The 24,584-nt window shown below is 40.1% G+C and overlaps 1 protein-coding gene across 2 annotated transcripts in view; it reads left to right on the top strand.

The window, feature by feature from the left end:
- NPEPPS (aminopeptidase puromycin sensitive) overlaps positions 1–24,584 on the top strand; it is a 70,596-nt gene that overhangs the window by 31,050 nt on the left and 14,962 nt on the right. For both annotated transcript variants that reach the window (XM_081166155.1, XM_081166154.1), the window contains exons 4-14: positions 2,692–2,813; positions 4,042–4,149; positions 5,829–6,029; positions 7,445–7,541; positions 7,647–7,680; positions 11,220–11,334; positions 15,011–15,175; positions 15,410–15,514; positions 17,018–17,078; positions 20,567–20,676; positions 23,973–24,036. In XM_081166155.1, coding sequence (XP_081022281.1) covers positions 2,692–2,813; positions 4,042–4,149; positions 5,829–6,029; positions 7,445–7,541; positions 7,647–7,680; positions 11,220–11,334; positions 15,011–15,175; positions 15,410–15,514; positions 17,018–17,078; positions 20,567–20,676; positions 23,973–24,036 — 1,182 coding nt within the window. The remainder of the gene's footprint in view (positions 1–2,691; positions 2,814–4,041; positions 4,150–5,828; positions 6,030–7,444; positions 7,542–7,646; positions 7,681–11,219; positions 11,335–15,010; positions 15,176–15,409; positions 15,515–17,017; positions 17,079–20,566; positions 20,677–23,972; positions 24,037–24,584) is intronic.

The raw sequence follows: 24,584 nt of genomic DNA, 5'->3' as shown, positions 1-24,584 counted from the left end.
TACAAAGTAGAAGTAGATTAAATTCATGTTGAGTGACTCTTCTGACCAGGTTTGGGCTTTGTATAGTAATGTGATATGCTAGTCTTCATGCATATCATGCCTGTCTTTGTAATGTTGGCTTCACGCCACCCGCACTTTTGATTGTAGCCACATATATACATCTGTATGTCAGCTGAAGGATAACACTTTGTACAACTGGCAAAGTGGGCTCTGGTCCACAGATGCTGTGTCACAATACATTTTAAACCGTGTGTGCTACCAGATTCCGGCGTGTTTCCTGCTGTTTGCTAACACTCCAGTCCCTCTGGGAATGCTAATACTAGTCCAGCCATCATAGATGCTACTACACAGAAGCTACTACACAGAATAAGAAAGGAACTGAAATTAAAATAAAGTATGTCAACAAGCACAGAATATGTCAACAAGCACCAAAATTCAATACTGAGCCGAATGAAGAGGGATTTTGTCACAACTTTTGCAAACATTTGCTCATGGTGGCAGAAGTGGAGTGTTGAGAAACTGAGAGCAAATAAAAACTCTCACCTAAAACAAATAATAAACATCGTTTTCAGTTACCCATAAAGAAACTTTGCTTATGAAAACCAATGAAATACTATGCATAGTATATATTGCTAACCCCCAAAACTATGATGACTGCAAGCCTGGTTAGAGATCTTGCAGTGTTGTGTAGCAACAGGTTACAGGTGATCAAGATTCCCCCTTGGAAACTCCCCTTTAATATGTACTGTTACCTACCCTGTTTTGTCACCATTTCATATATTCCCTTCCCCCTCTCCTACTTCATACCATTGCCTTGTGCTTATGTGAGATGATCATGGAAAAAACCTAATGTTTTCTTTGCCTCACCAAGACAGTCTGTTCTGTGGGACAAGTTAATGTCCATTGTGGTGACTATGACACAGGTTAAGCAATAGTACACATTCTGGAGGGGATAAATCAACATGAGGATACTGTCTTGAGCAGCAGCCTTATTGCAGTCTTTTTCCTCCCCCTCCCCCCCAGTCTTAACATATAGTTGGTCTCCAAAAAAGCTGTCATTATCACCTTGGTTTATGAAGCTGGCTTGCTTTCACTAAAGCATAATTCTTATTAACCACAGTTTAGTGCTTGGATGATATGCCAAACTGCAGTTTATGTAAAGTGGAAGAAGAGGCTTACAATATCTTCCTTATGGTTGCACTGAGGGAATGGGGGGGGGGCATGGAAGCTCTGGAAAAGCTGGTTTAGCAGAAAGACCGAATGCAGCCACTGGACTCTGGTGAGCACTTCAGCACACTGTTCTGTGCCTTGGGGTTGGGCGTGATGAGGTAGAAGATGATGCTTCTTGAACTATTCAGTTTTATTCATGATATTATTCTAGAATAATTAAATTTCACTTTGATGGGTACTTTTAATGGGTAGTTGATGAGCTTCACCTTTCAAAAGTAGGTGATGGTATGAGTTGTGATGAGTGGCAGAATGAATTTGACTGACAGAATTGTTTGGTGTTCATCATCAGCAAAACGTGCTGTGGGAACATTTGCCATGTGCTTCTCTGTTTGGAGCTGGAGGCAGATGAGCTATTTATGCTAGACAGATCAGTTTGTTGATACCCATAAAGTGTTCAGCTGAACTTTGGTTGGTGCTGCTTCGGGCATTTAATGCACAACTGCTGGTCAAGTTAGGCTACAGTCAGCACTGAAACTTTACACACTGCTTTGAAAAATAATTTAAAAAACAAAGCTCCTAAATGCTCTGCTCTATAAACAAATAATTTTAGGTTGTTCCAGACATTATTTTGCTGTATTCGGCAACTTACAAAGATGGCATTGTCAGTTTTATTCCTACTCACCCCCCCCCCATCCAGAATGCTGGTCAAATTTTACTCATGATATTTAATCAGCAGATATCTAATGGTCTGGTCTGGAATAGCTTCTAAAACTTGAAGCTTCACTTAGGCCTGGAAAAACAACCCCAAATTCTTGTGCTGTTATCAAACATTTTAGGTGCCAGGATAAATGGGCATCTCAGAGTTCTGTGCTCTGTTTTCCTTCTCTGCTTTTAAGTGATACATCATACTCTTTCCTCTGAGTTCAGCTCATCTGTGTGACTTCAGCTTCTTCCCTGCCATCTTATGCCGTGGAATAGCTTAACATGGAACAACAGAGTTCTCCTCTTTATTCACCATGTTGTGTTCTTCCTCTAGGTGTGCTTCTGCAGCAAAACATTTTTTTGAGTTGCCCAGGACTTCTACGACAAACTCTTTTTACTGCTGCTTGGCTATAGTTCCATCCCTGCCTCCTATCTCCAAGTCCAAATTCCTACTTTGCTTAACTAATCTAAGTTAGAAGTCTTCAGGGCTTGGACTCCACATACACTTTGGTTTTGCTGTATTCATATGTAATCATGGTGTTAAGGTTGTGAATCCCTAACCTCCCAGCCCTAGCATCCTTGCATTAATCCACGTAATCCTGATCTGAAACAAGAGAGGAGATGCCATTTACACTAGATAAATGGCATCTTAATTGGAATATGCTTGAAACATATTGCATCTCAAGGCATTTGGAGAGGGAACAGGTTATTCCAAAGGGACAACAAATAGTCCAAACACCTTTGCCCATTTGAATATTCTGGATGGAGCACATCCACACAGCAAATATTCATAAACTGTCTTCCTCTTTTTAATCACAGGAATGGGGACGTTAAAAATAGATTTTGTTGGAGAGCTGAATGATAAAATGAAAGGCTTCTATCGAAGTAAATACACCACCCCTTCTGGAGATACTCGCTACGCTGCTGTTACCCAGTTTGAGGTATGGACTCCTATGATTTGTGGTCTACCATTTCCATTAATACTTTCATTGGAAGTAGCATGTCTTGTACATGTACCTTAGAGTCTCTAACAAGACAATTGTGTACTTTCTTAGCTGTAGCTAATTTGCTGTTGCCTCTTTAGAAATCCACCTGTTTCCATTTCTTGTCAATGAAGCAGAAGGCACTCAGTATAAATATCACATAAGCTGTGATCTAGTAGCTGGTAGAGCCTTAGGTAATAAACAGTATTTTGGAAAGGGCTAAAATTTACTGATAGTCCTTGTTGTAAACTGTGTATCTCTCCCCCCACTCCCCAATATTTAATTTTTTTAACAGAAGCCTTGGAGATGGAAAGAGTTGTCCAAGAGTTAACATTTGGTTATGTGTAAGGGTGAGGGTAAGGGTAAGGGACGCGGGTGGCGCTGTGGGTAAAATCTCAGTGCCTAGGACTTGCTGATCGTAAGGTCGGCGGTTCGAACCTCCGCGGCGGGGTGAGCTTCCGTCGTTCGGTCCCAGCTCCTGCCCACCTAGCAGTTCGAAAGCACCCCTAAGTGCAAGTAGATAAATAGGTACCGCTTTATAGCGGGAAGGTAAACGGCGTTTCTGTGTGTGGTGCTGGTGCTGGCTCGCCAGAGCAGCTTCGTCACGCTGGCCACGTGACCCGGAAGTGTCTTCGGATGGTGCCAGCTCCTGGCCTCTTGAGCGAGATGAGCGCACAACCCTAGAGTCGGACACGACTGGCCCGTACGGGCAGGGGTACCTTTACCTTTACCTAAGGGTGAGGTAGGAAGTCTACTGGAAAAGCTCCACCTGAAACCTTGCCGGGTTTCTGACCCTTTACCAGAAACTGTACAGGTTTTTTTGTAATTGATCCGCATCTACTATCCATGTGGAATAAGTGGATAATGCCAAGTAGAATTATTATGCCTCTCCAAATTTTATGCTTCCGGTCTTCTTCAAATTTAATGGCTGTCAGTGTAGTTTTGTGCATGTTTCTTGAATACCTGTATTTCCCCCCCTCATTTCCTTGGATCTTTCTTTTCATTTGCCTTCATGTTCCCCGTTGTTGGTCTGCAGTACATTTCTGTGTTCTGTGTCCAGGTTATCTAAAGACTGTATTCTACTTGGGAAAATGTAGCTTTTTGGATTTAAGGTCTGTTCTTGCATGGTTCTGTCAGAAATTCACCCTCACTTGCTTTGGCTAGTTAATGTTCTTATTTCTTTCAGGCTACAGATGCTCGTAGGGCCTTTCCTTGCTGGGATGAGCCGGCCATCAAGGCAACTTTTGATATCTCATTGGTGGTTCCTAAAGAAAGGGTAGCTTTGTCAAATATGGTAAGTGTTACTTATAATCTTGGTTTACCTGTGTATGGGAAATAGCATTATCTGAATGTTTGACCCAGCAGGGTAATAAATGGGCATTGTAAGGAGGATAAATTTCTAAGTATGTGGTCACTATTAATTGATTATATAAATAAATCAGCACTGTTTCTACAACTGCATGTGACACAAGCTTCACTATGGAGAGACCTACTTTAGTAATGAATTACCATTATGTGTACTTCAACTATACCAAATGTCATTATCCAACTGTACTCCAGGTTTTGTTTTGTTTTGTTTTGTTTAGTTTGTGTTTAATAAAATACATTTTTTGTTTTGTTAAAAAGTCAAGTGTTTAATGAATAAAATGTAGATTGATACTGTAGTTGTGGCAATGCCAGCTAAAAGATCTAAGACAATGGGTTGTATCGAACACCATTCGGAGTAGACTGTTTGAAATTAATGGACATGGTTAACCAACATACATTAATTTCAGCGGGTCTAATATGAGTTTGATAAATTCTTTTTACAACCAGTTAGGGATTCTATTTACAATAAAGCAGTATGAATATGATTTAAAAACAAACAAAATAAACCCAGTACTTATAAATAAATAATATAGAAGACATACATTTAGATGTGTGTTAGACTCAGTATGATACAATGTGAATGTTCAGACTTTAACACCCCAAAATGGTTTATTTTCTTACTAGTTAGCTTATATGGGTGAACTGTTAAGCTATAATTTTCAGAGAATGAGGAAGTAGATAGGAATAACTGTGCATGAAAGACTAGTGGCTAGAAAGACTGCATGAGAGACTGAGGCCTTTTGTGGCTTGTTCATGTAAAGCGAAACCATGGTTGGTCATTGTATATAAATAGGCATGATGGCTACCTCTGGTATTATATCATGGTTTGTTGACTTAACCCTAGTTAAAAACTTGAATGCGTCTTGAAACAAATCTTCAAGCATGCTCCTGAGGAAGAACTTGTTTGGGCTAAATAAACTTTTTTTTTCTTGTGCACCTAGAGGTTCTTTTCTTTTTCCAAGCTAAGCCTGAAAAGCTTGTATGTCCATTTGTTGTCTTGCAGGCAGAGGAGCAGGAAATACTGTCTGTTTCAAACCATTAGCTCACTTCACACGCCATAAATCATGGTTTGCAAGCCTGTTTAGTGTGGTTCTGAGGAAACCTAGAATTCTTGGTTTACAGCAACTCTCTAACCAAGGTTGATGTAGAAATAATAGTGAACTATGGTTAACAGCAACCTAGGGGGAAATGGGTGGGGAGGCAAGAACATGCAGGATAGTAGTTGGCAATCTAAATAGTACGAGGATCAAGAAATTAAGATGTTGGTGGTTACGGAGGCTGGAAATTGTCTTGATGACCTTTCCTACATCCCAGCTGCATTGGTAATGGGTAAAACAAGAACTGGAGATGTGGACCCTGTCCCCCCCTTTTTTTGTAATGAAGAGCAGCTTGGCAGAAAGCAAGGAGATGGATATGATAGAACAAGATTAGGGAAACTGCACAGAAAGGAAAAGAGCAGGTTAATGAGACTCGTTTCACACATCTGTTTGATACTGCAAAATAGCACAGGAAATACCGCCCTGATCTCTCCTGCAATCTCGTGAAATCTGGTGTCGCTTCAAAGCCAATCTAACAAGTCTCTTCCAAACATCTTTCCTTGGAAAGAATGTCACTGATCGGAGGCCCTACCCTGATGATGAAAACCTGGTGGAAGTGAAATTTGCCCGAACTCCTGTGATGTCAACATATCTCGTTGCTTTTGTGGTTGGAGAATATGACTTCGTTGAGACCAGGTCCACTGATGGCGTGTTAGTCCGTGTTTACACTCCAGTTGGCAAAGCAGAACAAGGAAAGTTTGCATTAGAGGTAATGCATGCTTCCATATCTTTCAGTAACTTTGACAGATGCTTAAGAATAAACATATACCAGTGCCCCCGTTTTTGACTTTGGAAATATTTTAATATTTTATTTATTTTATAATTTTTTATTTATATTTATTTTTAATATTTTAATAACTTTCTTGCTTCAATTGCTTAGCTGCCATTCCTGTGCTAAAATGGAGAAAATCTTTTAAAAAAGGAAACCAACTTAGATGCATTTGCTTAATGCAGGGAGCTTATTGATAGTGCACATGGTTGTTTGAGTGTAAAAGGTCCCAGGTTTAATCCCTGGCATCTTCAGCTAAGCCTGGAGAGGACCCATGTCTGAAACACTGGAGAGCTGCTGCTGGTCAGTGTAGACAATATACAGTCAAACCTTGGTTTTTGAACGTCTCAGCTGCCAAATGTTTCGGAAGCCGAACGCTGAAAACCCGGAAGTGAATGCTTCTGTTTTTGAACGTGCCTCAGAAGTCGAACGGCTTCTGAGGCATGTTTCTCAATTTTCCTAATTGAACTTGCTGACAGCCCTTTGATCCTCAGTTTCCGAACGTTTCGGAAGTTGAACGGACTCCCAGAACAGATTATGTTCGAAAACCGAGGTTCCACTGTATTAGCCTAGATCAGGCATAGGCAAACTCGGCCCTCCAGATGTTTTGGGACTACAACTCCCATGATGCCTAGCTAACAGGACCAGTGGTCAGGGATGATGGGAATTGTAGTCCCAAAACATCTGGAGGGCCGAGTTTGAGGAAGCCTGGCCTAGATGAATTTTGCATAAGGCCTGACTTGAGCAACTTCTGATGTTCATGCTGTGGCAGGGGGAACTTTGTTTTCCAGGCACTGGTTGGAAGTAGGGCATATATTGTCACCTAAGCTGAACAACTTATAAATGGTTAGCTCCATAATCTTTTAGCGTCACCTAATTATTCAGGCTTCAGATATTTACAGCTTGTGTGATTGGGTGGAGCTGGGGAAGAGATGAAGTGATAAATTGTGAACTTTCTGTTAACCTTTTTTTCCTTATGGGTTAAACTGTGGATACACATACTTCTTCAAATTTGATTAGGTATGTCCCTGGGGGCAGATAAAATGGCTTTAAAACCCTTACCCCTGTCCCCTGGGCAACGATTAAGTCCTCTTTGGTGCAGGGTTTAGATAGTTTTGGAATTTGTTCAGGCCTCTCTTTTTTGCAGATATTCATCAGAACACGCGTGTTCCTTTATGTAAACATGTCATGTGTGTAGATTTGGCAAAGGCCAGAGTTGACATAGTTTTAACAACAACTGCAGTTGGCTTAGGAGTAAAAGCTAAAGCACAGTGTCTTAAAGTCAGTTAACAGGTCTTCTTTATTTTGACTTAACACACCATGCTCTCTCTCATTTTTCTCCTTTCCCCCCTTAGGTTGCTGCTAAAACGCTGCCTTTTTATAAGGATTACTTCAATGTTCCTTACCCTCTCCCTAAAATTGATCTCATAGCTATTGCAGACTTTGCAGCTGGTAAAGTATTTTGTGTTACCTCTGAGTTTTATTTGAATTGTAAAACATTTTAGGAGATGGTTGTGTGTATCAATATCAATAAACCTTTGTATTTATTTTATAAAGGTGCCATGGAGAACTGGGGCCTTGTTACTTATAGGTATGCTGTTAAATACTGTCTTTCCTCCCTTCCGTGTCCTTTGTTGACTAATTTTTCCACGTTTTATCAGATATAGTGTAGAAAGCTGTAATGATTTGGGCTTGTTTGGTAATTTCCTCAAAATTATTTTCCATTTTGCGCAGTTGAAGTTTCCACAAAAATAGGTATTTGAGCATATCCCTCAGAAAAGTAGAGCTTTATAAAGCCACAATATTCAAGAATATTACATTATTTTAAAAATGCAGCACCTTTCATTTAGATCCTTTGTTTGTATCTTCTTCCACCCTTCTGTGGCCCAACACAGACACAAGTTACAATCACACATAATGCCAACACAAAGTTTAGTATTCCATACTTACGGGTCATAGGCTCTCCTCTTCTGCACTATCATGGCCACAATGACATTGTAGGCTTTTGCTTCCATTTTCAAGTAGCCAATTTCTATTTCTGTCTGAACACAAACAAACTAAAGTTTACTGAAACAAGCCAACTTCAGGCTGTTGTTGGTGATATGTGTATGCCACAGTAGACCATAGGTAGCACCAACCACAATTGTCAGTTTAGACACAAGAAAATGCATGTATCTGAAAGCAGAAGCAAAGGCTTCCAATCTTCCGTGATTAAAGAGGGTAGACAGGGAGCACACAAGACCGCGTACTCAAACTGTGGTTTTGTGTTGTGTGTGAGCACTACCACTCTCATAACCGTGGTTAAGATATCACAAACAAATTGTGAGTTGCATGTTTTCTCCTATACCTCTTCTCGGAAATGAACTTACCCTTCTCCTCAACCACAGTTAACTTCCATTGACATTGATGCTCACTATATTTGAGGCTAAGCAGGGTTAGCTGATCAGGAGTTGAATTCAGAGTTCTAAGTTGGTTTCAAATGCTGCTTAACCACAATCACCGTCAGTATCAGAACTTCCATATTTAACTTAATTGTGATCAAGAGCACACCAGTATTTCGCCCTGCACCCATTTAGAGAATTGGAAGTTCACTTTATTTTCAAGTTGAGCAGGTAAACTTTTGTAGCTGCAAAGTGGGGGAAAAAATCTGTATGGTTTTTGTCCTTTCGGAGATTCCCATTTTTTAAAGTTATAAGCTCCTTATGCAAAAGTGTCAAACAGCAGGCGTTCAGTGTGCATTTTGTAAGATATACGCTATTTTTCTGTGTATAAGACTAGGTTTTTCCCCTAAAAAATAATGTCAAAAATTAGGGTCAAAAATACATGGATCCCCCCCCATTTTCTTAAATCTGAGTCCCCAGAAATAGGGTCTTATACATGGGGGCATCTTATAGATGGAAAAACTGTTGCAGTTGAAGAAAAACTGTATGGGGGGATGAGTCTCTGCATTATACCCTTAGAAAAGATATTCGTGCAACTTTTAGTTCAACTTGTAGTTCTAAAGTAATATACCAAGTTTTCCTTGCTGCCTAGTGCTCTCTCTCTCTCTCTCTCTCTCTCTCTCTGACACACACACACACACACACACACACACACTCCATCTGATCTATCTTTGTTGCATTCCTAACGCCTTCGCCCCAGATTTATGGCAGTCTTTGGGCCTGTGCATTCTTTTTCTCAACCCATCCTGCTGTTTCCAAATTGTTTCAAGCTGCCAGGCAAACTCCTCGGGTTCGTGGGTGGGCCTTATCTTACAGTAAGAACATAGGGAGGTTCCTTTATATCAGAACACTAGTGCCATATCTTTCTATGGACTGAACCCCATTCTTCCAGTTTGCCAATTATTTTTGAAATTTTGATCTCCTTCCCTCTCCCATGCAAATTATTGTGACCTTTGGTGGTCTCCAACATCTTTCCACCATTGCTGGAAAGTTTGGGCAAAACCAGTTTGGGCAAAATGGTTAGTGGTAACTGAGCTCACTCTACCGCCACCTTTCTGATCTGGTACAGCTATGGCAAGTGTGCCCTTTAAAATATTTTGATTTAAAATAACTCTAGCCCAGGTCATCAGAAGGCATTTGGTAGGCTATAATAACACAAAGTCTCTGACTTCCTCTCTCGTTGCCATTGTTCCTATATCTTTGACCATTGAATCAGAGCAGTTTCCCCCCTATGTAGATACTGTATTTTTTCTTGACCAGCCATCCCTCTAAAAGGCTTTCAGGACAAAAGAAAAAAGAATCATTTGTTCCTTTCCCACCATTTCCCAAACTTTCATTCATAAAAAGCATTTCCCATCTGCCGTTTTTTGAAGTATTTGTAAAAAACAATAAATTTATAAAAAATCTGCTGAGTGACTAAAAATCTACCCCCGTTTAATCAGTCAGTGTTAACTGATTATTTAATTGTAGCAGCCCTAGTTACGATGGCTCTGTGCTAACCAAATGAATGTTCAAATGGAGCAGATGGAACATAGTTTGGCCATTTGCCCAGCCTGTCACTGCTCCCACTGGAAAAAAAGAGGTGTAGACCAGAGACAACTTTGCAAAATTTTGCAACGAGCATAAGAGAGCTTTTACTTTTTTGTACACAATCATGTGATCATTGGGTTTGATTTCCAGTCTCTTCTTGAAAAAGCCCTTTTAAAAATTATTCCCTGGTAGCTAGATTGAAGTGTGACTAGGAGACTTTGAAACATATTGGTGTGGAGTGGTAGTGCCCCTGAGCACAACTCACCTTGTATCCTTTTTCTGTGTGTCAGTTCTAGAGTAAGCTTTTCTATTCACTCTGTGTGCCTCATTTTAAAGAAGTCATGCCTTGTTGATCTGTGGCTTCCTCTTTTGTATCCCTGCGTGCACTGAGCTAAAGAACACAGCAATAGTATTAAAATAATAATAATAATAATAATAATAATAATAATAATAATAATAATAATAATAATAGAGCCCACCCTTTTAGTTCAGTCCCTGTTACACAGAGTATTGGAATACTGGCACCTATATCTCTGGCGTTCAACATGGCAACTGCAATCTCATTAATGTGGGGCAAATTTCAAGGCACCAGGAGGTTACTGTGGAGCAACCATGTTAACGCTTTAGCTAAGAGTGGATAATGGGGTCCTAATAAATAGGTCTGGAGAGTTGCAGAGTTTTAGGAGTTGTAATGACCTGGAAGCCTCTTTCCATGCTTTGGTTATGCCAATTAGTAAAACATCCCAAATCCAAAAAATCATTATATAATAGGTCCTTTTGTAGAGAGTTTTTGTTGGTGAACTCTTGCGGGGTTGAACAAATAGTTGGTAGCTTTGTGATAATTTATGAAATGAACACATCAAACTGACGTGTAACTGAGGAAAGTTATTTGCTGAGCTGCCTTTTTTCAGACCAGTTATTTTTAAATGAGATGCATTTTTGAGGGGTAGGTGGTGATGGTGCTGTCTTCCCTCCTTTCCCTCTGAGGAAAAATACTCTTTGCTGCATCCTAGCAGATATGAAATGTTAACCTTGCTGTTTTCACCTATAAGCATGAAGCACTCTTGTTTAGATGAGTTTGATAGCTTGATTGATTTCAAAAAATGTGCTTTTCTCTCTAAGTCACCTTGCTTCAGTCTCTGTTCTTTCTCATATACAGGGAAACTGCACTGCTGATAGATCCCAAAAACTCCTGTTCCTCCTCCCGCCAATGGGTGGCTCTCGTCGTGGGCCATGAGCTTGCTCACCAGTGGTTTGGGAACCTTGTGACTATGGTACAAAAATTGTATTTGACTTTCCCTTGCTCTGGGCTTAGATCAAGGTTACTCAGTTTCCCGCCTATTACTTGTCCTGAGTGTATCTGCTCATGGTCACAGCAGATGCCTCATGTTTTCGTATGGTACTGCAAATGTGCATGTCTGCCTATGCAGAGTATTATTAGGAAAAACAGCAGTATTGGGGCATCAGCAGCACCTGGAGATTTTCAGTGGGTTAGATGTGGCCCACAGGTTGCCTCATGAGACGCTATAGGGAGAAACGTTGTGCACTACCATTGAAGATTTTGTCTGCTCTCCTCTAGGATTCACAATGCCCAGCAATGCGAAGGAATGTGCCATAATGCATAATAAAGCATTGAATTAAATAAATAATTAATAATATGGTTAAAACCTCACACTTGCGTTAACTGCTTAACCCAAATACCATTATGATCCCCCTCACCCATTGCAAGTCTAGGCAGGTCAGAAACTTCTGATTTGTGCAAGTCTGCAAATTCACCAGACTTGCAGATATTTTTCATAATTCTGAAATTAGTATCCATGGGGAGAGGATCTATGAAGGGAACTGATGCTTCTTCTGGCATATGGGGTGATCCACACATTTACAAGCTTATCTTTGCAGCTATAAAGTCTTTTAAACGTGTGGGGAGCTGAAATTCTTAGGATGCTGAGTTAGACAACAATTAGGTATACCTCAGTGGTATTAGTGTAAAATCACTAAATACAGACCTATTTATAAACTTAACATTCAAATCCAACAAGTACTATCCACTTGTGGAAAAGGATTTCTCTCTGTGACGTTTCAGGGTGCTTTTTGAATTTCCATATGTTACAGCAGGAATGGTGAACCTGTGGCCTTCCAGTTTGATTATTATTTATTTCATCTGTTTATATACCACTTAATACTAAATCTCTAAGTGGTTTACAAATATTTATTTATATTGTTTGGGCTCCTAACTCCATCAGCGTCATTCACCATGGCCAGGTTGATGAGATTTGTAGTTCAGTATTTGGAGGGATAAAGGTTCTCCATCCCTGCCTTAAGAGCTAGGGGAATAGCTTTCTTTTCCTCCCATCGTCTCCATAATCGGCGCCCACAAGATAACTTTACCTGCAAATGAGAGGGAAGTTTAACCTCTTTTCTTTTCAGTTTAATTTTTTGTATGTCATTCCCCCCACCCCTTCATTACTGGCAGGCCACCTTTCCTTCTTTGTCACATGACCTCTCCATTGCTACAGTAGAACTTGTTGAAATGGAAAAACATTATTCACAAAACCAGTGGCATATTTTTAGCAGTTGACATGCCACCAGGGCAGTTGGAAACATGGCAGAGGCAGCTTTGTGTGACTAACCAGCTCTTCTATGAAATGAAGGAGGGACTCTGGAGAGAGGCTGACCTTTTCTATAAACCCAGCCAAAACAAAGCATGCAGCAGTATTTACCTGACTCTATGGGCTTTTCAAATCCATTTATCAAATCAAAGTAGCTCTCCCCCCCTTTTTTAAAAAAAAAAAGCCCAGCAACTTGTGTGCCAACTTTTCTTTCTCTTTGCATGAGTTCAATACACTATTTTTGCTTGCATGTCTGGCATGGCTTGCTGGTGTTAAGCACAGACACTTTCCACAGAAAGAAATGGTTCCATCACACTTGGTGTGCTAGTGTTAGACTTCAGCAGGCACCACAGTCCTGAGCTAATGAGATTATTTTCACAGAAAAGGGATGAAAAGGCATGAGATGTTGGCCAATAATGCTATTGGTTCTCAATCCCTAAATAAAATTCCTGCATTCTTCTTCCCCATTACGGTTGCAAAGATTCTCAGTTGTACTTGAGAGTGTGGCTGCACTGGTAGATTTTCATGCACTGTGCGCCTAACAATAGTGCACATGGCTCATGCAGTTCATACTTTATCCTGTCTCTGTTTGGAATAGTGTATGCACCACTTCTTAGTTTGTGAGATTCAATGTTCGTACCACATTAATCAAGCAGGTATTATTGTAATGTCTATTTTTGATTTTGCAGACAAGTGTCTTGCATTGTCTTCTTTTCCATTCTTTCAATTATGCCTCTTTAAAAATAAGTAAATCTATTTTTCTCCACCCCCTAACTGACTCTGTATCCCCAATTAGCAATAATCATGCATTAGATTAACCTCACGGGCTACAGTGCTGCCACTGTGCAAAGCACAGAAATTTGTCTGGGTTCTATAAACCAGCATTCTGAATTATACATGCATAAAGTTCATATAGAGACTGGTTTAAGACCATAAGATGGGACAGGGTTTTTTTTAAGATAAGTAGGTATTGCCCTGGTCTGCATGGGAGGCTGCCTGTAAGTCACTTAGAAGCTTCTCTGAGTTTCCTTGAGAGAACAACAGAATATGTTCAAATATTCTGAGAATTTCAGCTTTAAAAAAAAGAGAAAAAGAAAAAAGCCCATTTCTGGTATCTGTGAACATAGGTTTGAAAGACAACACATTGAACATTGAAGTTGGAGGGTGCTAAGAGGGGTGGTAAGGCAGGATTTTTTAACCCTCTTCCCTTCAGCTGCAAATCACGTGACCAGCAATTATTGCTACGTGGCTCAGTTTGCCTTGCAGGCCTGCATTCGGCTGACTGACTGCCTAGATGAAACTTTCAAAGACCACAAAAATGTGTAAAAGGAGAATATTTTCTAGGTCGTGGGAGGGGGGAATTGAAAAGTGTGGTTAGCGTGGATTTCATCATTGTCCTCACTTGCATTAATCCTGGTAATGCTTCTGAGCATTGAAGCCCTAGAACTTTACCTTGAAACCTGATCTACTTGAAGCTGCGGTAGAGTTGGGAATTTCTGTCCGTCCTCCCCACCCCAACATCAAATTCAGATTGAGTTTATGTAGAATTCCGTTAGTTATTTCTTATCCACTGAATGGAATGCTGCATGACTATTAAAATCTAGTAATCTCTATCCACCATCTTTATAATCAAGGCCACAATATGGTACATCTAGAGATTGTATGTAAGGTCAAGGAGAGTATGCGTTGAAATATTTTAGTTGATATTTTAGAATGTAAAATGCTATTTTATTTATTGATGGTTTTTTACCTTGTGGGCTTATAGCCGAATAAAGTATTATCTATCTATCTATCTATCTATCTATCTATCTATCTATCTATCTTATCCACTGGTGGGGTTCATTCTTACTTGATGCATTTCATTCTGCACAGAGAACAGTTACTGTGTTGCAGCTTTCACTTGTATTGTGTTTCCCATTTCTGTTAAAAATCTTAGCCTACTAAACAAAGGCATTCCTTCAGTGGCTGATGGAGAATGTTCCCATTTGATTTATTCCCCACAATACTGCAGCCATCTCACTCCCCCCCCCCAGGATACTTCTGAGATTTCATCAAGTGTTGTCTTCCTAGTTTTTCAGGTGTGGGGACTAGAAACTTGCTTTTTGCAAGTTTGCAACTTGCATTATTTTATAGAATGCCGAATTCTGTGTTTTTTTCTTCTCGTACACAGAATTGCACAATATTTGCACCTGTTAGTAAGGAGTTCCACATCTCTAAGAGAATCAGAGGTTTCAGTGATGGAGACCTGAGATCTCAGAGACCAATGGCAACTCCTTGTCCTTTTATCTTGATGCTCTGATGCTCTGCTTTTAGTATCAGCAATTTTCTCAATTCTTCGTAGGAATGGTGGACCCATCTATGGCTCAATGAGGGCTTTGCATCCTGGATTGAGTACCTCTGTGTGGACCATTGTTTTCCAGAATACGATATCTGGACACAATTTGTTTCTGCCGATTATACACGAGCTCAGGAGCTGGATGCCTTAGACAACAGTCACCCTATTGAAGTGAGTGCCAACTGCTGCAATCAGTGGAGTTTGCATATGCTTTGCCGCATGCTCTCTCATTGTTAGAAATTCTTCCTCTGATAACGGGCTGGGGCTCCGGAGGAAAGCAACCAAGAATGCTTTATCTTAGAGACTTAATGATTTAGTTGCCTTAACACTGCTTCGTAAATCTATAACTGGAGATGCAAGTCAAATGTGGTCTCTTCTGATGACTTGTTGCCTTTCTCACCCCAGGTCAATGTGGGCCATCCATCTGAAGTAGATGAAATATTTGATGCAATCTCTTACAGCAAGGGTGCGTCAGTAATTCGAATGCTACATGACTACGTTGGGGATGAGGTAAATCTATAACTTTACTGCCACTGACATCTAGGGTAACTGTGGATGTTCTGTGTTCTTTTATGTAGAAAGGGTTGTGTGGTGAGGAGCTTGGTGGATCAAGCAAAGGTCCATTTAGTCCAGCTTTCTGTTTCCAGCAGCTGCACAACCAGATACCTCTGGGAGTTGAGCAGCAAAACATGAAAGTGGTGGCCTTCTCCTTAGCTTTGTCTTTAGCATCTGACATTCAGATCCTATCTCTGTATATCTCTCTCCTTCCTTGGAGCTTTTTAAGCAGAGGTTGGATGGCCATCTGTCATGGATGCTGTAGCTGAGATTCCTGCATTGCAGGGGGTTGGACTAGATGACCCTTGGGGTCCCTTCCAACTCTACAATTCTATGATTCGATGTTGGTTCCATTACTCTATAGTGGCTAATTGTGACCCTTATTATATTAAATATTCTCCATACACCTGGACGCAACCCAGGATCTTTATTTGCCTTAGCTGAAATTCTTACTCTCGATCACTTTTGGGAAGATTTGGTTGGTTCCCAGAATTGGATTTGGGTCGGTTCCCAAAATTCTCTGGTGTGTAGAATCAACACGTGGGGCACAAGAGCAAGTCACAATTTTACATGTTATGTAAATAGGCACCCTGCATTCACCTGCTGTCCACGCCTCTTGTTTTTTATGGCGTAGTATGTATGATTTGAATTCTAAGTCAATACCAGACTTCATGCTTTTCAATTTTGTCATTTTTAATCATTAAAATTATATTGAAGCTGCCTAGTTAACACTGTTTTAATCTTCCTTAATTCAGTATTCCAAAAAGCTGCTCACATATGGCTGTTCTAAAATTAACCACTTTAAAATACATTTGTAAATGCATTTTGCAGTGAAAGAATAATTATTATAGTATGAAATGAAAAGCAGATAAAGTTTTTCAATACTGATTTTAATCAGACTAACCATTTAAGTGCCCAAGTGGACTTTGCAATTTCAAGGTTCCTTATTTTTCAACTAATGTTTAAAACGTTTTGAAACGTTTTTTGAATGCTTTTCAACTGGCTTTCAACCATTAATGCATCAGAATGGTTGCAAATAGCACAAAATATCTGTGAGCAGCAGAAAGGTTAAGTTAAAGTGGTTAGGAGTTGCCACAGGATTGGAAGGATCTAAAAATTGGTATTGGGGCTTAATAGTGTAGAGGCTCAAAGCCTATCTAAATGTCACATTATTTAGTTTCACATGTTCCAGCACTCTTAAATTAAGTAGTGAATTCCTGTTGCAGAAGCTTGTGACTCTGTTCCTCAGCAATATGCCAGTTTTAAGGGACTGCCTGCTACTAGAAGAGTGCAAGGATGGTGCACAAATTTAATCTGGGTTTGCCAAAAAAACCCTGTTAGCTCATGAAAAGGATAAATAGTTTGGTGGAAAACAACACATTACATTCCAGTCCCATCCAGTGATAAGCTAATTTTGAAGTTGTTTATATTAACAAAATAAAAATATTACATTCATAGGACTTCCGGAAAGGAATGCACCTCTACCTTACCAAGTTTCAACATAAGAATGCAGCTACAGGTAATTGGCTGTTGTGTTTGTACTCTCTCTTTCGTTGTCCCCAGAACATTACATTACACAGAGAAGTTGCATCCCCCAGTGATAATTTTTTTCTGCCTGAAATGCAGGGAAGTTCACCAGCAAAGTGTTTCCTATCAAACTATATCTGTATGAGTGTGTGATCCTTCTCACAATACTTTACTCTGACCATCTGGAAATTTGCAGTAGTACTAGGCTAAATTTACTTTGGGGAAAACCCAGGTCAGATTCTGAATTGGAAACGTGGCTTGTTTATTTCCTGACCCAGATGCAAGCTGATCTTCTATTAATTCCTCTGCTAACTCCCCGCCCCCCATGATCATACATGAATTAAATGTCTGAAAATCAATAATAAGACGATGGAATGGGAAGAAGCTCATTTTGCTTTTACTGCTCTTAATATATGTAATACAGTCATATAGTTGGTGCTGTACGGAACAGAGAGCTGAAACTATACCTCTCTGCCAAGGGAGGGATTGCACCCTGTTGATGCTTTTTGGGGTTGCTGTTCCAAGTATTCAGTAGTATTTCTGGCCATCAATCTGAAGAGCTGCTTTTGACTTGCTCAGGGACTTGACATTATTTAAAGGGAGCTTTGGCTGAACAGCAGAACCTCAAGCCATATCACAAATTGTCGTTTCAAAGTCCCCTCCCATTTCAAAAGTAGATTCCCCTGGGGGAGGGAGTCTTCTCCTTCTAACAAGGCAAACCCAAAACTCAATTGGGTGTTGCAAACAAGTTGTGTGGCTCTTTGCATTCCAGCTTCTCTTCAAGCAAAAGGATTTGTGGGGGGAGAGGAGGAAGTTCTGTCAGCAGTTATTTTCCATCAGAATGTAACTGGCAGGTGTATGGCAACTCAAAGCCAGTTCAGATGTTAGCTTTTTCCCCTTTCTTTTTTTGCAACATTTCAGTAATTTCCCACTTCCTTGGGAAATATATTGGCTACAGCACAGAGAACTGAGGCACATAGCTACATTCTCTTGAAATAAGTGGAATTTAAGTACTTAACTAAACGTTTAAATGTTGTCAGCTTGAACTTGCGCTTTCCCTAACAGATCTGAGTTGTTCCTTTTGTGCATTGACAAGTCATACCCGTACATTGCAGACAGTTTCCAATTTCTCAGGAACTTGCTAGAACACAAGCAGCCTAGCTGCTTGGACAGAATTGGGATTAGAGAAGCCAGCGTGGAACGATGGGAGCAGGCAGGGAAACAGAAATGAAGTCTGGGCACACAAACCGCCTCAGAATGTAAGCTCACAGAAGGGACAAAGAGAAACAAATGAGAAGCCCAAGTGAGATCAGGAAGAAGCATAATCAAAGAATTCCTGGCACAAGCTGTGAAGCAGCCTGGCAGCAGCCTATTTTCTTGCTGACAGACCAGCATCAATGAACACTGAACAGCCAAATAATTCCAGAATGTCACTGGCAGTCAGAAAGACAGGACTGCGAAGAGATTTCTGATGCACTTCAGAACCCATACGAGATGTTCTGGATTTTGTGGGACTCCTGGCAGTTTTTAAGACCCATGTTAACATAATGCATTGATCAGTGCAGGCTTAACTGGTCATAACTCTGCTGTCTGCAGATGCAGAAGTATGCAAATGTATTCCAGTTTCAGTTGGCCTATGGGAATTAACTGCTGCTTTGCTGTTTTATTTTCAGTGTTACATTTGCTTTTTAATTTAGATTTTATATTGTTTTAATTGTTGTGAACCTCTTTATGTGACTTCAGTGCGTAGTGATATAGATACATTTTAAATAAAAAAAAAAACCAAAGCAATAGCCAGATCCATCGTAGTACAGGTGTGTATTCATTTCTAAAAGAAATTTAAAACAAAACCATTAGTTCCTAATTAAGCTCTTGAGAGAAATGAATGAAAAGTACAAAACTGAATGGGAGAAGCAAAATCCTTTAATTCCCCAGAGGCTCCTGGAGGACAGTCTTTATTCTGGGATGCTCTTCCTCCGATTGATCAGGCAGGGTCATGTGTCAATGCTATCTTGCGGGGAGGAGGCATCCCATAGTTTCCAGACCATCCCTGCCTTCAGCACTGAACAAATTCAGTGAATGGAAGACATGTGGGTTGTTGGGTTTTTTTACCTACTTCCTTTTCCTTGCTCGGATGGAATTTTCTTGGTTTTTTCCTGCAATTTAACTGGTCCCCTCCCCCCATTCTACTACTTCCTTGGACTGTTTCAGGGTACGTTGATTACTTCCCTCTTTTCAACCCCTTCTTGGATTTCACCTCCCTCTCACCCACCCGCCTTTAAAGGAAGGGAAACAGGGCAGTGCAATCCATTCCCCTTGGGCAGCTTCTAACTGGGAGAATTCGGAAACCGGTGAATCTCCAGCCTGCAGGCAATTCTCCTAATAGTTGCTCAGCACGCTGCACAGACTGTGCACCTTTTTATAGGTCCAATCCAGAGCCTTTGTTTTCACCACATGCAAAGTGCTGGCTTCATCAGGACTACAAGAGAGAGCCACTGGATTTGAGCCAGCCTATTTTTCCTGGCTCTGGAGCAGCCAGAAACCATGTGGAGAAGACCCTGAGATCAGCATGCACATGGCATTACATTGCTTAGCAAAGGATATATCAAGGGAATATTCTGTAGGAAGCCAGGAGTGAGGTAATCCTGGAGTCTTCTAAAAGTGGCAAGACATGAAAACTGTCCAGTCTGAAACATAACACATTGGGAAGCTTAGAGAATAGCACCCCATAGTAGCTTTTGGGAACCCTTTTTGCAATCTGTGTAAAGCACCTGCAGTTTTCATGATATTTGGGTTTCATTTAAGAAATGGAGGCACCAGAAAACAGGCTGGATCAGCACTGCAGTCAGTGTAGAACCATAACAAAGGAGAAATGAATGAAACAAATGAAATAAGACAATCATTGTTAGCATCCGTCTGTCTCAGAAGACAATGGAGGAGCGAGCCTGTGGGGGTGAAGTCAAAGTATTGAGACAATAATGAGTGGAAAGCAAAACATTTTTTCTAAGTGCACATCCCTAGAAAACATGGGCCTAGTAATTTGGGGTGCTGTCATAGCTTAAAACTGTGATACCAAAGACATTTCCATTGCTGTAATGATAACTTTTATTTCTGGGGTATTCTCACTGGCTCCAAGTAGGAGGTTTGAAAGTGGAAACAGCATTGAGTTGAGAGGGTCCTGATGCTGTAGCTGTATGTAGATTGGTGGTTAGGAAGAGTTGGATAAGGGAAGCAAATCCCCCTGTAGGGTTTCACTCCCTTTCCCCCCATTGGTTTCATGGGAGTAACGGCTGCTTGCCTTATCAAAATAACTTGTTGGAGCTGTGAACAAATTGTTTGGAAATTACTCTTTGCATTAAAAAAATTTTAAAATTATTAACAGCAGTAGAATTGTAGAGAATTGTGTGTTGGTATTAATGAAACTGCAGCTGCTTACTAGTTGGGGGAGCATTTTCATGTGAGTTTTTTTTCCTTCCACAGAGGATCTTTGGGAAAGCCTGGAACAATCGAGTGGTAAACCTATTGCTGCTGTGATGAATACATGGACCAAGCAAATGGGGTTTCCACTTGTTTATGTGGAGGCAGAACAGGTAGGTATATTACTTTCTTACTTTTATAGTGGCTCAGTTGAGACAACATGCAAAATGGTTGCGCTTTCAAACATAGACACAAATCCCAGTTTAGACCTAGTATCTCTGCATTTGTTTTCCATCTGCTCGTCACTCCCATCTCTCTATTGGAAAGGGCCCTCTGGAACAGCAGCTGTAACTTCTGGCTGTCAGTTCAAATATTATACCAAACCTTAGTTAGCTTGAATAGTATTTTGTGTACACACTAGAAACTGTAGTTTTCTAACTTGATCACAAACCGTGGTGTGTTATTGGAGACATCATGTCATACCGCACTTACGCTTCCTGAACCATGGTTGAGCTTGATGCCTGAATTACGCATTTTCTGTCAAACACAACACATGCATGCATTCACACGTCACCAGCATCTAAGTTGAATAAATGAGTCAAAATTTCAAAAACATTGAATTTACATGTTCTTACTGTGATATTGAAGACTTCATAAAATTTGTGATATTTTAGAGAGGGCAAAGGCAGAAAATGTATTCCTAATTGGAATGGTTGACTAAACTGGATAGATTATGCAAATAAAGCAGATTTGCAAGCACATTTTCCTAGCATCACTTGTGGGAGCAACTGAATTGATTAGTTAGTGTAGACATTGGTGGTAATACTGATGGTTATATACTCTGCACTTAAAAATCCAATGATGGGTAAATTGTGCAAATCAAGCTAATACTGTATATTTTTGTGTTCTATTTCTGGAACAAATGAGGAATGAAGATGCAGGGTACTGAAGCCTCACACCTGGATTCAGCTACTCCTTCTCTTGCTTAAGCATTGCTCACATGAACTTTCAGTAGTTGCCTTCATAGCCAGAAAGTCTTAAATTCCTAACACGGACTGCTACATCAAAACTACTGATACAGTTTGGTGCATCTGTTTACATGGATTCATGGATTACCAAAAACCTCAGCTCTAGAATCCCTTGCTGATAACAAAGTTGGCAAATTCCTTCTGAGATGTTCTTTATTTTTTATTTATTAAAATGCTTGCACGCCGTAATTTCATTTAAAAATAGCAAAGCGATTTGCAACAATTTGCAATAAAAACACATAAAAATTAAGCCATTTTCTTCTTTCTTAGATCTAATTTATTTGTAACTTAAAATCAATAAAATACACATTTTTAGAAAGATTAAAATAGATCACCAGCTAATTATTAAAGAAAATATTTTTTTTAATTGTCCACATAAGCCTGGTGGCAAAGAAAAGTTTTCAGCGAACTTTTCAGCAAATAAAGAATACATCTGCTGATTGAGAACATTCCACAGGGCTGGGCCAATGTTACCAAAGGTCAGTTTTGTCCTGATATCAAATGAGCCTCACCAACTTATTAAACAACCAGTGATGCTCCTACAGATTATTTTCGTCATTGAAACATTTCTATCCTGCTTGTCAGTCCTAGGATGTCTATAAATAAAACATGAAAACAATTTAAATAATACAGAATCTAGAATGAGGTTGAGAGAGAGCCAGATGAGAAATATTTTTGCTGCTCTCTAGAAAGCAGTTATAATAAGGGAGCCCAGGCAGTACAGCTTTGAAATGGTTTGTTGCTTAATTTGGACTTGCCATTGAAGTCCATTTGGAAGCTGTACACAAATTCTGTTTCTCTGTTTGTGGACAATTCTCCAAATTCTGAAGTCCATTTGGAAGCATGCCCCTAATTCTGTTTCTCCTGTGCCCCACCCCACCCCTGCATCTGATTCCTCTGAGGAAGAATAGCAGATGCTAAAGGTGTGAGATGAATGAGTTGCTTTCCTAGAATGCCCTTGCTCCTCCAGTGCTTTGTGCAGCAGGCTGTTTTTAACAGTGCATTGCTGTGATAACTTTCAAAATCTTAGATAAGGAATTTTTTGCCTGTGTTTGGGTTTTCCCCACCAAAAATAACAAGCTTGTAAATGCAGGAAGGAAACTATCCTAAATTGTTACCTGGAGCTGCAACTAAAAACAAAATGGATGAAGCAGTAGAGTAGAGGACAGGATTTATGGGAGAGGGTTGAGAAAACATGAGTCGGGTGTGGCAAAAGATGGGAAATGTAAATGGTATAGTAAGCCTCAATTTTCTAAACACTAGAAGAATAGCCATATTCATTTTTAATGTGACATTATACAACATTTTCCAAAGTACAAGTACTTATGTATTCATTAGACGTAACTCTCTAAAGGGAGCCAGTTTAAGTCCCATGTTGCAAATGCTATTTTGGGGGCAGAAAAAGTGCCTCATAAGGCTCTCCAGTGATTTCATTGTTGGGCTGAGATTTGCAGCAGGAACTTCCTGTGTCATGACTCATGCTCTTAAGGACTGAGACCTAAGCACTATTCCAAGTTTTGGTATGACTTTCCTCTAAAATAATAGTAATTTAACATAAAGTCATAGAGTCATATATAGTACAACATATAGTACAAATTATCAATTGTGGCAGATTTACTTCATTTGAAAAGAAGGGTGCTATAAGGCACTTAAGTTATTGGTTTGGGAGCACCGTCCCCTAATCCCAGATGAGAAGTGGTTTTGGTTACTCAACAGGGTGCTCAGATGTGTTTTCTTCCATATCCATCTTTCAGGTGGTTGCCTTCATTTATAAGCCACAACACTCACTCCTCAAATAATCATTGGGATGGTTTTGGTTAAGCATAGAAACTTCAGTTTTTGTGGTGAAAGTTATTCAGCCATAAAAGTCTACATTTTGGTCCTCTATATCCCCGAAGTCTTATTAGCAGCATTGCATGAGAGGCTTTGAATAGTTATTTAACTGGAGACCCTCATCCAAACGCATTTGATTATGTCCTCTTACATTCAAGGCCTGAGGCCTGATGTAGAATTTAAGTTTGTTAAACTGAACCATGGATCAGCTTGAGCCAGGGCCACATTTTGCCAGGCAAGCAGACTACCTAATCTGTCTTGCTAGAATCTCATTTGTCCTACTTAACCTGTAGCCACTGATAACCCAGTCCTGGTTATGCTATATTATATGTGATACAATACAGTGTCATAAGAAAACATGGCAGCTGTGACTGGGGCACCAGAGATCATTGGGACCAACAGAAAAAAGGTATGTGGGAATGCGAGGGCAACAACAGAGGGGGGTGAGAATTGGGAAAGAAGTAGCAGTTCAGCATGTTGGACATTTGACCAGCCTAATGTGGCCTGTGAATTCAAGGAATGAGGCCCTCATAGCTGGATGGCTTCTGGGCATATGATCTTATTGGAAACCTTTGAATACTATTCTTGCCTCTTGTTCTCTACTCCAGCGAGAAGATGAAAAAGTGTTGAAGCTAGTCCAGAAGAAATTCTGTGCCAGCGGACCATATAGTGGTAAGGCGATGGCTAATAGCAGGAGCCAAGCAGCGCACCATATTGTACGTGACACCAACCATTCTGGGAAACAGCACTTGCACTGTCAGTTTCTGCAGGCAGGTGTCCTTTTTAGGATTTAGATGTTTGAAATAACTTGATCTTTTTTATATATAAAAAAATGAACTACTAAGCCTGAAGTTCTAGTTTTTCATTATTTTCCTTCTTACAGTCTGCATGTTTTAACTAGGAAGATTGTAATCTGCCTTTAAATTTTCTTTACAATGTGTACTCAGTGCCTATGTGTACCCAGAACATTTCTGGAAGGCAGTAGAAATGGATTTACATGGTGTCCCCCCCCCCCTGCATACGGAACTCTAGTGTAGAATGGATTCAATATTGCAGATACTGCACTCAGCTGCTCCGTTGCCACACATATTTGGCAAATCACATATTTAGCCCTTGTTAGGCATGTAGTTGGTAGGTATCTTAGTGCTTATTTATCACCGAGTTAGAAAGGACAAAAAAAGCCTTTTAGCATTATCTGTGCCAGACGGCAGAGTCATCAG

This window comes from Podarcis bocagei (genome assembly GCF_964188305.1).
Source record: "Podarcis bocagei genome assembly, chromosome: 13".
Lineage (NCBI taxonomy): Eukaryota > Metazoa > Chordata > Lepidosauria > Squamata > Lacertidae > Podarcis > Podarcis bocagei.
The sequence above is the reverse complement of the archived record's forward strand: the minus strand, read 5'-3'. Positions and strand labels throughout refer to the sequence as shown.